The following is a 12877-nucleotide window of genomic DNA, read 5'->3' on the forward strand; positions in this document are numbered from 1 at the left end:
AAGTAACAAACTCCAATACACAAAAGGGATTTTTGGAAAAGGAAGAAAAAAAAACTGTTGATTTTATCTCATGCTATCATTTCACGGGCTCATTTAGCAGCCATGGTTATCATCCTCTAGAGAGGCCAGGGGTTCCAGCATCACTTTCATTATATTATAGAAATAAGGAAACATTTCTTTTACTGCAAACACATGTCTAGCATTCTGTTCCTTAATAGAATTATTCCTTAAATTTAATAAAATGTCCAAAGAAATGGTTCTAAAAAGAAAATTATAAAAAAAAAAAAACAGAAAGCAAAAATGTTATGTTACATTGCGTGCACACCAAAACTATTAAACCTTGACGTAATGATGAAACAATGACTCTCCACATCAAGGGGTAGCTGAGTCAACAAGGTAAATAATGCTTGATGCAGCCCCCGAGCACATGTGCGCATTTTCAAAGGACAGGAAAACAAGCAGGGGATGCATTTCAAGCAGAGCTTTGCTTTGCTCTCTTGGAAGTAGCCCACACATCAACACAGGCTATAGAGCAGTGCTTTTTTGATGTGACTCAATAGTGAGGCCTGGCTGGCTAAACGCTGTTCCTTCTCAGCATTGTTCCCCAGAGGCCTTGAAGCACTTTGGAGATAAACACCGTTTAGCAGTTAAAAGGGCCACAGAGGAAAAGGCTTATCAGATGTCTTCTCAATGGGCCGTAAGCTGCATTATTAGGCCTGGGCCTCAGATAAGGTGGAGGCTCAAGTTTTGAAGCCCCGGCAGCAGAACTGTGTCCCCAGCACTGCTGCTGTGTGATCAGGCTCCTGTTCTGGCTGGCTTATGGATCTCAGCTGGTGATGTGTTCACCCACCTCCCCTCCTCTCCCATCCCGCGATGAGAGATTAGAGCTCAGAGAGGGAGCGAGCAGAGAGAGGAGGGAAGGAGGGGGGGGGAGTTTGGCTTTAGATATTCCCCCTGTCCCTTTTCCTGCTCTGCTTTCTGGGGGTAGGAGTCAGAGTTAGGACAATGGCCAAAAAGATGGTTCCCAACCAGCCGCTGAATGGGAACACTGTTGGTGGTAGCGCTTCATTCAAAGCCCGGCCCGGGCACATTGTCCTCCCAGATCGGCAGAGGAGAATGGAGTTTGCTGGTGGCTGCCAAAAGGTTAGCAGCCTCTGTGAAAGGACCAGCCCATTATTCACTGCCCTTTACAGAGCCCAAGCACCCTTTGTGCTCCTCCTCCCTTCCCTCTGCACCGCCAGCTTTTTCTCACTCCGGTGCTCCGGATCTGAGCCCGACGGTTTCCCCCAAACTGAGCGACTGAGGCGCGATGCCACCACTATCCCACCACTGTACCCCTAGCAAGGAATACCAGGGGAGCCGGAACATATTAACCCCCCCCCCACCACCACCACCACCTTGCCTCACACCACTTACCCCTCATCCCCACCCCTGTCAAAAAAGAACCTTTAAATGATATGGCCCAGAAGTAACAACAAGGTTACCATTCACAACACAAGGGGATTTAGAAAGAGGGAGCGTGGAAACTGCCACTCAGCCAACACAGTTTCTATTCAATCCCCTCAGCCACCCAGCAAAACCTCAGAGACGGTGCTATTTAGGTGTGTTTACAAGGGAAGGGGAAATAAATCAACTGAAAAAGCATGATGAAAGCAGAGGAAATACAATGAAAACACTTAAATGTAAGGAACAACAGAGGTCCTTTTGAAAAGCTGCCATATTCTTTCAACACTCCAGCTTCCCTGTCCATTAAAAGCGGAGCATTCTTACATCAAATCAAGAATGAAGTACAGGTAAAATATGACCTCGTTGAGAATAGTTTAAAAAGTGCCTCATAATTCATGCACATCAGAAAGCCTGGTGATAATGTATGCCACCCATATATGCATGTAGTTATTCAAAGTGGAGGCGTCGGGGAGCCATGCCGTGCATTCTGATGCCATCTGAATGGGAGGTCACCTGCTGCGAGGCTTTTATTCTGTGTTAGCGTGGCCAGGTATAGAGCAGGGGTTGCACCATGCACTCTCTCATTCTGCTCCACTGCAAATGGATATCCCATAAATCACATTAGCGTGGCCTGTGAATGGATAACCTGGCCTGTTTGTATAGACGCTTGCTTCACTCAGTGCAGAGTGAAGAAATCATTACTATTACTATTAAGATTCCTAGAGCCTACGCCAGCATAATTAAAAAATGCTAAATTTATTCTAAGGGCTGATCCACTTGGGAGCACAAATGTGCAAATGGCATTACAATCTGCCTGTTAGACTATAATAATAATTCATACTCTAATTACTATCTACAGCACACTTTATTTAAATAAGGGCAATCGTTTTTGATTTCCAGTGACCAAAGTTGACAAACAGACCTGGGGGCTGAGCTCATGGAGTGCCCAAAATGGAAAAGGTGCCTCCTCTGGGGAGCATGAATGTGTTCAGTAAAGGTCAAGGCGGTACTAGTAGGATTTATCTTTTGGGGAGCAATATTATCCATAATAAATCTCATGTAAATCAAACCCATTTCGAGATATTTCTTGTTTAATTTCAAACTGATTGTTTACAAGGTTATGGTCACCAAAATCCTCCCTTTTAATATCATGGCAATTAGGGGTGCATGAAATATATCGACTCAATATCGTTATTGCGATATCACGTTGTGCAATATTATATCGAAAGTGTCGCAATAAGTATGCAATATTTTGTTTATTTTGTGGAGCGCCGCGTCCCTTCCGTTGGCTGTGTGGCTTAGTTGTGTTTGATTTAGAGCCCGCTTGAAACTCTATAATGATCATGTTTCATTGGCCAGTTACCGTGCCACTTGCGCATGTTAGTGCACGTCAGCGCACGTCAGCGCACGGGTCCACTACGTGACAAACCCTATGGAGCGTACCACGTGACGTGTGTGCATATTTCGACAGAGTGACAGTGTAAGTGAAGAAATAGATAGAGACAACCAAACAGAACGAATCATGAGTGCATGGTACTATCCCAAAAAAAAACCTGTTGCAGTTAATACGCCAGAGCTAGCCAAACAAGCTAGCAAGTGTTTTTGCTAGTGGCACAAAGTACGACAAGAACTCGAAGAGACATACTAAAATCACCAATGCTATAACGTATTATTTGGCCAAAGACATGATGGCCACGCAGTGGATAAAAAAGGCTTCAAGAAGCTTCTGAATGAACTAGACAAACGGTACCAAATCCCATCCCGCACCTATTTCTCACAGGTAGCTATCCCGCAACTTTAGAAAAAGGCGGTGCAGGCAGAGTTTGGAGTCTGACAGATCGAATATGTTTTTTTATTCACGACCGACCTGTGGTCCAGCCGCACTACGGAGCTGTATATAAGTCTCACTGTGCACTATATTGTTATGAATCTATGAATATTGTTACGATGCGTTTTCCCGTAACTTTTGTAATTTGACATATGTTTAAAAATATCTAAATGAATACCAATATCGTAATATTCATAATCAATATCGCCATATCACATTTTGTCAATATCGTGCACCCCTAATGGCAATGTAGTATTTTACATAGTATTATCTTATATTCATATTGGACCAAAGACCCATGTCCCAAACGAACAATCGACAAATACTTGCATCCGTTTTCCTGCCGGTAGTTGGATAAAAAACGAATATAAATGTAGGATTACACCACACACACACACACACACACACACACGCGCACACACACACACACACACACACACACACACACACACACACACACACACACACACACACACACACACACACAAAAGGAAATGCTGAAAAGTAAGAAGGAGTTAGAGAGAGGGACAGAAACAGAACAGATAAAAGAGAGTTGGGAGTTCACAGACCGTGTAGTGAGTAAGACCCCCTACTTTTACAGACAGATGTAATCCGACTGGTCTAGGCAGAAATCTTCTCCGCTGTACCTCTCCGTCTCACTCTAAGCCTCCATCACAATATCAATACAGGTTTTGCCATGCCAGACAGGACTGGGAATTGTAGATAGCATCCACTACACTTTTCTACATATCCAATTCCCATTCTTAAACATTGTAAAAAAAAAATAATAATAAAAAAGTAGAAAAATTAATGTTTTTAAACAGACACAGAGACTATGTAAGGGTTTCAATCCAGAAATGATTGTGAAAACTACTGACACTGTGATTCTCAATGTAGGGATAAATCATAAAATAACAAAAACTATTGCAATGTCGAAAAACCAGCAACACGGCAATATGTACAGCACGTCATTTGGATGCTTTACATTCTGATCCTTGCACTTACGTTCTTTTTGCACTAAAGTTCTTAATAAAATGAAAAAAGAAATTCAGTAAAAAATAAATAAAAATAAAACAGACAGGGAGTGAGGCAAAAAAAAAAACGTATGGTCTCATCTCAATGAGAAGAAAACCATGTTCAAGAATGCGGAACGGATGAAAAAGCTAAAAGAGAAACAGAGGGGGGTGTCCGGCGTGTACAGTACCTGTCTAAGACGTAGCCCAGCGCCTTCTGCCTGGTCCCAGAGTAGACGGAGGGGCTTTTCTCCCAGGCTACCAAGTTGGAGGCATCATGGAAAAGGTGGATGTTGACCAGATCAAATGCGCTGGGGTGAAAGAACACCTTCTTCAACCACAACATCAGAAATGCACACTCAACAAACGTGAAGTTTCGCATGTAACGCACAATAACAAAAGAATTGCTGGCTTTTAGTTTTTAATAAATTAATCAACTGCATTAAGACTTTTAACATAGTAATCAGAGGCAACGTAAGCATTGATAAAGAGCTCACGGTGTATTTTTAATAATGTTTTGGAATCCAACTCTAATCCCCAGAGAGAGAGAGAGAGAGAGAGAGAGAGATTTGTGGTTAAATGATAGACAGTAACTAGGATGTATTTTTGTCATTGCTGACTCGGTACACATTATCTTTTTCCTGATGATATAAAAAAAGTAAGGGGGGGAAAAATGAAGTGCTATCTAACCCAGGCCCACTAACACTACACATTAGCGCAGATATCACTACAGTACATACAAACACTAATCTGCTTTCTTTCAGATTGTCCTGTCGAGGAAGAGCAAGATAGTGACTGTGAGTGTACAGTGATGAACACCTCCATGCTGATCCTATCAATCTGGGCACTTTTGTTAGCGTCGTGTTCGGCAGGGTGACCCAGAGGAATTGGTCTTATCTCAAGGGGTGGGGGGGCGGGGGGGTTTATTCGGCAGTGACATCCTGAACAAATGAATACACGCATTGGCTTTGGCTATCGCTGTCCATCCCATCTCGGATCTGATCTCCCTATTCTTCACCAGCCTCTTTCTCTATGGCTCTTGTCAAACGTCATGCCCCTAGTTAATGCTTACCGTTTCAGCTCTTCAGTTTTCATGTCATCCTCCTATTAGATTACATCCCCCCCCTCCCAATCCCCTGCTCTGCCAGCGTTTGTATTCATGCCGTACAGGTTCAATTGCATGTCATGTTTTTAGTCATCTGTCATATGCAACTGCTTGACTAACGCGGTTAGGTCTAATCAAATCCCTGCTCTCTTCCGTGGCACACTGTCCGGAGAGGGTTCAGCTATGGAACTCTCTCTCTCTCTCTCTCTCTCGGTGTGTGCTCTGTCTATGACCACCACCACACCTTCGCACAGCCCACTCGGGCTTGTGGGTAAAATTGAAAAAGAAAAAAGAAGCCGGACATGACTGACATGGTTAGATACATCTCTAATCGCGATGATACAGCGGTGATGATTCAGGGTTGAACAGAGATGAGAGGTGGGATGTGTCGCTGGAGGGACTCACCAGTCAGCCAGGGCCCATCGAGTTCGGATGAATCCCTTTCTGGACCACTTGCACTGCGGAGACGGAGAGACATTGGTAGAATTTGACATTAGTAAGGATTCTGTCAACACAAGGCAACGGAAGCTAGAATGTGGAATGTTTCACTGTCACATAACAATGTCCATCATCTGGGAGCACAATTTCACATTTTCCAACACGATCATGAACTATTAGGTTACATTTTCATTCTAAAAATGTACTCTTGTACAGAATTATGAGGGCTTTCATTGAATAAAACTATTGGAAGATTCAAGATTCAATACTTTATTGCCGTGCAACAAAGTTGCTAGGAATTTGGTGCCGTGTGCTCATTATAAAAAAAACTGTTAAGAACACCAAAAGACACATTCCTCCCCCCCCAAATGCATACCATTTATATGGATAGATACAGATACAAATTAATATAGAGCTGACTAATAAACTGTTAACAAATATAACATTAGCAGTGGTGGATAAATAAATAAGTAGATGTAACCAAGTACTGTACTTGAGTGCACGTTTGAGGCACTTGTACTTTACTTGGTTAAATACATTTGATTTACACTTATACTTCACTATATTTCAGAGGGTTTTATTGCACCTTTTTCTCCACTACATTTAAAGTATCTGACAGATTAATATAAAGCCAAAATAGAATTTATATAATAGCACTCATAAAAAGGCCATGCTGTTTAGTAAGTACCTTTACTTTTGATACTTGAAGTATATTGTGCTTACACAGTAACATTTTGAGTAACTCAAGTAGTATTTCCAGCACTTTATTGTTTGTCAATTGACTTTATTGCTCGGCAACTATTTTCATAATTGATTAAATGTTTAAGTTATTTTTCCAGGCTCTCATTGGGGACGATGTGCTGCGTTCTTTTATGTAATATGTTAAAAGTAAATTATATATCTATCTTATGTTTTAGGACAGCTAGTTGCACAAATCTAGCAATGTGATAACATTAAGTTGGACTTATGGTGAGGATTTGTTTTTTTTTAGTGTTTCTGACATTTTATGGACCAAAAGAATAATGAAATAAATCACCACATGAATCGCTAATGAATAATCGTTAGTTGCAGAAGTATTCAGATCCTCTACTTCAGTAAAAATAGAAACACCATAGGCTTAAAAAAACTCCCCTACAAGTAAGAGTAAGTAAAAATACAGTAGTAAAGAATAATCAGCAAAATATAAGTACCAAATCTACTTGTTATGCAAAAATACTAGAGTTAAATTATTAATAATACATTATATAATGGGATACTAATGTAATGTGTGAATATGCTGTCAATTAGATACTACTACATACACTACTAGTTAGTTTAATGGTAAGTAAGGTAATAGTAAGTTATATTTTATAAGCTCGTCATAGGTTTTGTTTGTAAAATCATAACCTGAAAAGTAGTTAATAACTATATAAATGTATTGTCATAAAAGCGTTTCTCTCTGAAATGTATAGCAAAAAGTATAAGTACGTCAAAACTGCACTTAAAGCTACATTGTGTAAGAATTTCTCCCATCTAGCGGTGAAATTGTATATGACAACCAACTGAATATTACTTTCTAGCCCCGCCCATTCCGATCGCGTTTTAACTCCTACGGTGGCCGAACCTGAAATTAGCTCTTAGTATCTCCGTCGTTTACCCGCAGCTGTTCTAGCCACTCCAATATTAACTTTGGTCTTGTTGCTTTGCCTGTCGCGTTGTCGTTTTAATTCTCTTTTTCGCTTCCCTGGCGAGTAATCTCCCGGCTGGCATTCGTCACGGTGCCACTGAGTGTAAGACGAGATACCGCGAAAAGGCGGAGGCATGTCCCTCTTTGGCTAATGTATTTTAAAGATGGAGGAGCAACATGGCGGCCGCCATTCGAGCGACTCGTGTGTATTCTGAATGATTCTGAATGTCAGATCCTACGCTTACGAGAATACTTTGATTAGTTGGTGGAAGTAATTACACATGAATGAGCACGTATTTGTGAAAGAACAAAGGGGTTTTTGCTAAGAATCAACTCTAAACTAAGGTTTAAGTAAAGCACTAAGTATACTTAGATATTTTCCACCAGTGATACTATGTAGACAGGACGTTTATTTGTTTAACCAGCTGTCTTCAAACACTTCGAAACTTAGTTTCAAATTTCTCGTCACTTTATTTGCAAGATGTCTGATAAATAACGCAGAGAAGTGTTCAAATGAAAGGCTTCAACACAGAACCCACAGTACAGCCTGCAGGTGAGAGTTATGGAAAACATACAGCGCATTCAACTCATTATAGACATCCAGTATGCCGCTGTTTGATCAGATCCCACCAGCCTTGAGTTAATTATCCAATCACAAGTCCAAAGACCTTTCTCAAACAGCACATGATTCACCATGAAGCTGGTTATTAAATGAGAGACTAATTGATGTTGCGAGTGTTCTCCTTCTGAATAGATAAATAAGTCGCTTTCCCTCAGCCCCTCTCCTTTTCTGCCGTTCTCTCTCTGATACTCCTAATGGGGAGTTAACTGCAGTGATGAATAAACTAATTATGGGCCAGGTCACATAATTACAAATTGACTAATTCTATTTAAAAAAAAAAACTCAGATGCAAATTAAAAGGCTAAGAGGTATTTGATTGCACCTCACATCCTTCAATCTGCATTAGTAAAAGATTAACTGTATCAAATTGAATTACATTACCATACTTGAATTAATCCATACGGTCTCGGCAGGATGTATGGGCCCAATTATAACTCGCTGTCCCAATATTGTGACTTTGAAAGGAGCAAATGGAATTAGATGCGAGTGTCACGGTGCGGCAGAACACATTGACCTTACACTTAAAATAAAAAAAAAAATGTTTTAAACAAACTGAATCAGTACATATTGGAAAGATAAACACAAGCAATGAGTATTGAGTAATTGCATTCATGTGTTTATGTACATGTACATTCAATTACACATTCGCTATATTGCATAGAAAATCCATACGTGTGATGAACTGTATGCAAAGTTGAGTAAAGAAAGTCTGAGAGAGGGGAGGATGAGAAGGGGCAAGATGAAGAGAAAGTGTTTGGGTGGTGGGGGTGGTGGTGGTGGAGGGGGGGGGGGCGTTTGATGCTCAGTGCCCATACAAGCTCTGACTGCAGCCAGAGACGTTTAATCTCGATTTAATTTAAAGAGCCATTAACTACAATCGCAGCATTAAAATCCATCACTTCCTTGACACCCGGCCCCAGATTGCCCCATTTCCTCCACGTATGACTGATTGAGCCCCTGCTTCATCGCTTGCTTATAAACATGGCACGACACACACACACACACACACACACACACACACACACACATACACACACACGCGCGCGCAGGATCATCCCAGTCAAGTGGAACAAGTATTTGCATTTTCAGAAAGTAAGAAAAGAAAAGACACTCTGCTGTCTATTTTACCCAATTTGAGTGCTTTTATTTTGTAATGGGAGTCCAGTTAAGATGATTATCTCACACAATCAATCAAAGTGTAGAAGAGTCTCTCTCTCTCTCTCTCTCTCTCTCTCTCTCTCTCTCTCTCTCTCTCTCTCTATTGGTTGACATGATGACATCATGATTTGGTTGCTGCAGCTGATATTGGAGCAGAGATGATGACACAGATGCAGTCCAGCCCCATTTAATCTCCTGCTGAAACATCATCATCATCCCTCCTCCCTCCCCCCCCCTCCACACACACACACACACACACACACACACACACACACACACACACAAAAACATCTTCTTAAAAACAGATGCATTTAGCCAATATATTCTTTGCTTTGCTATGTCACAGTAATTTAATTTAGAACGGAAGACATATTTGGATGAAATGGAGAGGTGACATGTAATCATATCGTATATCACGTTTGGTGGCTATAAAGAGTCAGTGAGAGGGGACGAGGGGTGGGAGTCAGTGAGAGGGGACGAGGGGTGGGAGTCAGAGGGCGACGGTAAAAGGTCACAAGGCTCGAGGTGACATTGGCTGACCGTCCACAGGTCAGCGATGGCGTCTCCGCCCATGACAGTGATGAACGGCGGCTACACAGTGGGTCACATCCAGGAGGTGTCGGGCAATGCATATAAGGGCTGACCGCAACACACACACACCCACACACACACACATACGGGATGAGAATGAGACAGGGGGAGACAGACAGACAGACAGACAGACAGACAGAGGAAATAAGAAAAACAAGATGGGGCGATGGAGGGAAGTAGGACCATCAGATTCACTGGAAACTGGAAACCACTACATAAAACTCCCCAATTGTGACCAATGGAAAATTACGCTCCTATTTAATGTCAGACGTGACACACACACACACACACACACACACACACACACGCACACACGCGAAAAACACCCTCCTGCCACCGTTTCCCGGTCCATCCCGATTCTTTGACCTTTCTTATATTTCTGCTCAAAGTCCGACCCCCATAAATAATATTATGGCGGGGTGATGTTTGGAGGGGGGTGTGATAGAAGAGTGCAGGGCAGGGAGGGGGGGTGAGGTGGGGGTTACACAAAAGCCCTGTGACAGAAATGCACTGTGAGTAATAAGTAATACACACAAACGCTGATTGATTTGAGCGCCGGTAGACAGTCACATTTATCTTTATTCCATCATCTGGGGGGGGCCCATCAAATAAGAGAGGGCCTCACATAGGGTTTATATGGCTGAACAGCACGTGTGTGTGTGCGTGTGTGTGTGTGTGTAAAGATGCAGCACATGTGCAGAGAGCAGCCTCTTGTCATTGTCACCACTCAAATTTCGCAGTAAACACGATGTAGGAATGCCAAGTGCTTTAAGAATTTATATGGTAAATTCAAGGAGATGAAAGAAAAACGATGGATTTAAACAGCCCAGATTGGATTTTTGCAGTAGAGTTCAGTGGTAAATCAATATTGTTTTCCTGATCCTTCTGTATACAAAAAAAAAATGAGTGTGAAAAGCCTTCATCTAGCTTTGATTCCAACATTATCCCCTCATTTATGAGCTCTTTGCAGTCTCGTGGATCACGCCTGTCACGGAGACCAGCATCTGTGTCACAGGTGTCTTGTCTTGGTGATAAATGCAGAGAGCATTTTACAAGCAATGCCAGTTTAAATGACTTCATCTCCTTAAACGTACGCATCGCATCTGTGAATCACACACGGCGTTTTAAATCAAAGGAGAAAAACATGAAGGAAGTTAACTTTCATCGGGGGCAGAACTTGAAAGTAATCACAGCCCTGTATCAGAGCTTACTACAGAGGGCACTAAAAGGGTATGAAAAGTCAATGCTTTTATGGACACGCTCATGGTGCCAAACAACAAATACAAACTCATATCGATGCTGATCTACAGCCTGTCCGCTATTGCCTTCCCTTCTGTTTTTTTTTTTCTTTCTTCCAACGGCTGTGTAAAACAATCAATAGCAAGGGCACATTAAGGTCTGGGTCGTATACTTTATTTATATAAGGCAATGACAAATCCTTATGATGCAATGGTTTTTTTTGGAGGCATGTATGACTGCGCCAAACAGATAAATATATTAATGCCCACTGGGGAGGTGGAGAGATTGACGGAACAACGGGAAACGACAAGCCGTCCAAATCCATCACGGCGACCTTTCAAAAGAAATGCGCCCGCGAATTTGTCTACTTCCTTCTTATTCAGCATTTCAATTAATGTCCCTGCTTCTCTCTCCTCCACTTACAGCTATAACTCAGAGTGGGATTACGGAAAGAACTGATGTTTTGCATACGGAGGGGTTGTCACTTAAATCAGAATCAAACTACCGTAGGAGCCGAAAAGGGCAGTAAAAGGAAGTGTGAATGTAAGTGATTTTACCCAATATTTTATTTTATGACATTTGAGTTTGAGCCACTTTCAGAAAGCGGAATTAGAAAGCATGATCTAGGTTCAATGACAATGGATATTTTTCCAAGCGTTAAGTAAAAAAAAAAATGTCTTCTCTCTTTCCACACTGGTTGGACATTAGTTTTCACCCTCTGCACTGCAGCTGAAACAATTAGTAAATGAATCAATGAGAACAGACAGAAACTGAATCTGAATCGGTTTACTTTTCAAGTAAAAAATGCCAAACATTGGCTGGTAGATGGACAATGTGAAGACATCACCTCGGGTTCTGGGAAACTGTGGTCAATTAATCTCCAAAATAATTTGCAGTTTAATTGATAATAAAAAAAATAAAAAAATAAAAACAATAGTTGCAGCCATACAGTACAAGTACTGTGTGAGGATTTCCAAATATGGGCGCGCGTCATGTGTCCGAACCACCACGCGCCACTCAAGTGCAGTGAAACGTACTAAATGACAATTGGTTTCTCTGTTACACAAACACAAACGAACGCACGCGTGCACCAAGCCCTCCCGCCATGATGTCATCAGCAGCTCGCTCGGTGACACTTTATTAATGGGGGACTGTAAAGGGAAGACACAAGCAGAGACACATCAGTCTCCCGGCGGCCACCTGAGCTGTCTGCTGTCACTCTCTAACCTTCCTCAGAGGATTCTGTCTGACGGACCGGATGAATTTCAAACACGCATCTTGTTGTTTTTTCTCCCATTGAGAATTAGTTATGAGCATGTAAACAAGATACCTGTCTTTGTTGTTAACTTCAAATCATTCGGTTGGGGTATCTTCCCCTGTTTGTTACAATAATTACCCCACACATCTAAGGCTGCATGACCCATAACTGAGCGCTGGGACTCAGGCAACTGGTTTGGGACCTTGTGTGGCGTTCTGTCCGGTCCAAGATCCCCGTGTAATAGGATTCCTCAAAGCTGCAGATGGATGGCAAATCTAGGCGGTTTCATCTACTAAAAGAGGGCATAAATCACTAGCGGAGGAAGCGGGGACGAGGCAGGGGTTATCACCAGTCTGCCTCCCTCCTGAGAGCTTTGCATTAAAGCATTAGTGAAATTAATTCATCTTTCATAAGAGGTTTGAGCAGTGTCTGTGATCTATGATAACAACCAATTCCTCACTACGGAGAGGCCGGAGGAGGGAGGGAGGCGGGAGAGAGAAGAAAAAAAGAAAA

The 12877-nt window shown here is 42.0% G+C and overlaps 1 protein-coding gene across 1 annotated transcript in view; it reads right to left on the reverse strand.

Moving 5' to 3' along the window:
- Positions 1–12877, reverse strand: part of inpp5a (inositol polyphosphate-5-phosphatase A) — a 177709-nt gene that overhangs the window by 54043 nt on the left and 110789 nt on the right. The window contains exons 7-8 of the mRNA XM_078273244.1: positions 5798–5850; positions 4479–4598 (exon numbers count right to left, since the gene is read on the reverse strand). Of these exons, the coding sequence (XP_078129370.1) occupies positions 4479–4598; positions 5798–5850 (173 nt within the window). The remainder of the gene's footprint in view (positions 1–4478; positions 4599–5797; positions 5851–12877) is intronic.

This window comes from Sander vitreus, chromosome 17 (genome assembly GCF_031162955.1).
Source record: "Sander vitreus isolate 19-12246 chromosome 17, sanVit1, whole genome shotgun sequence".
NCBI lineage: Eukaryota > Metazoa > Chordata > Actinopteri > Perciformes > Percidae > Sander > Sander vitreus.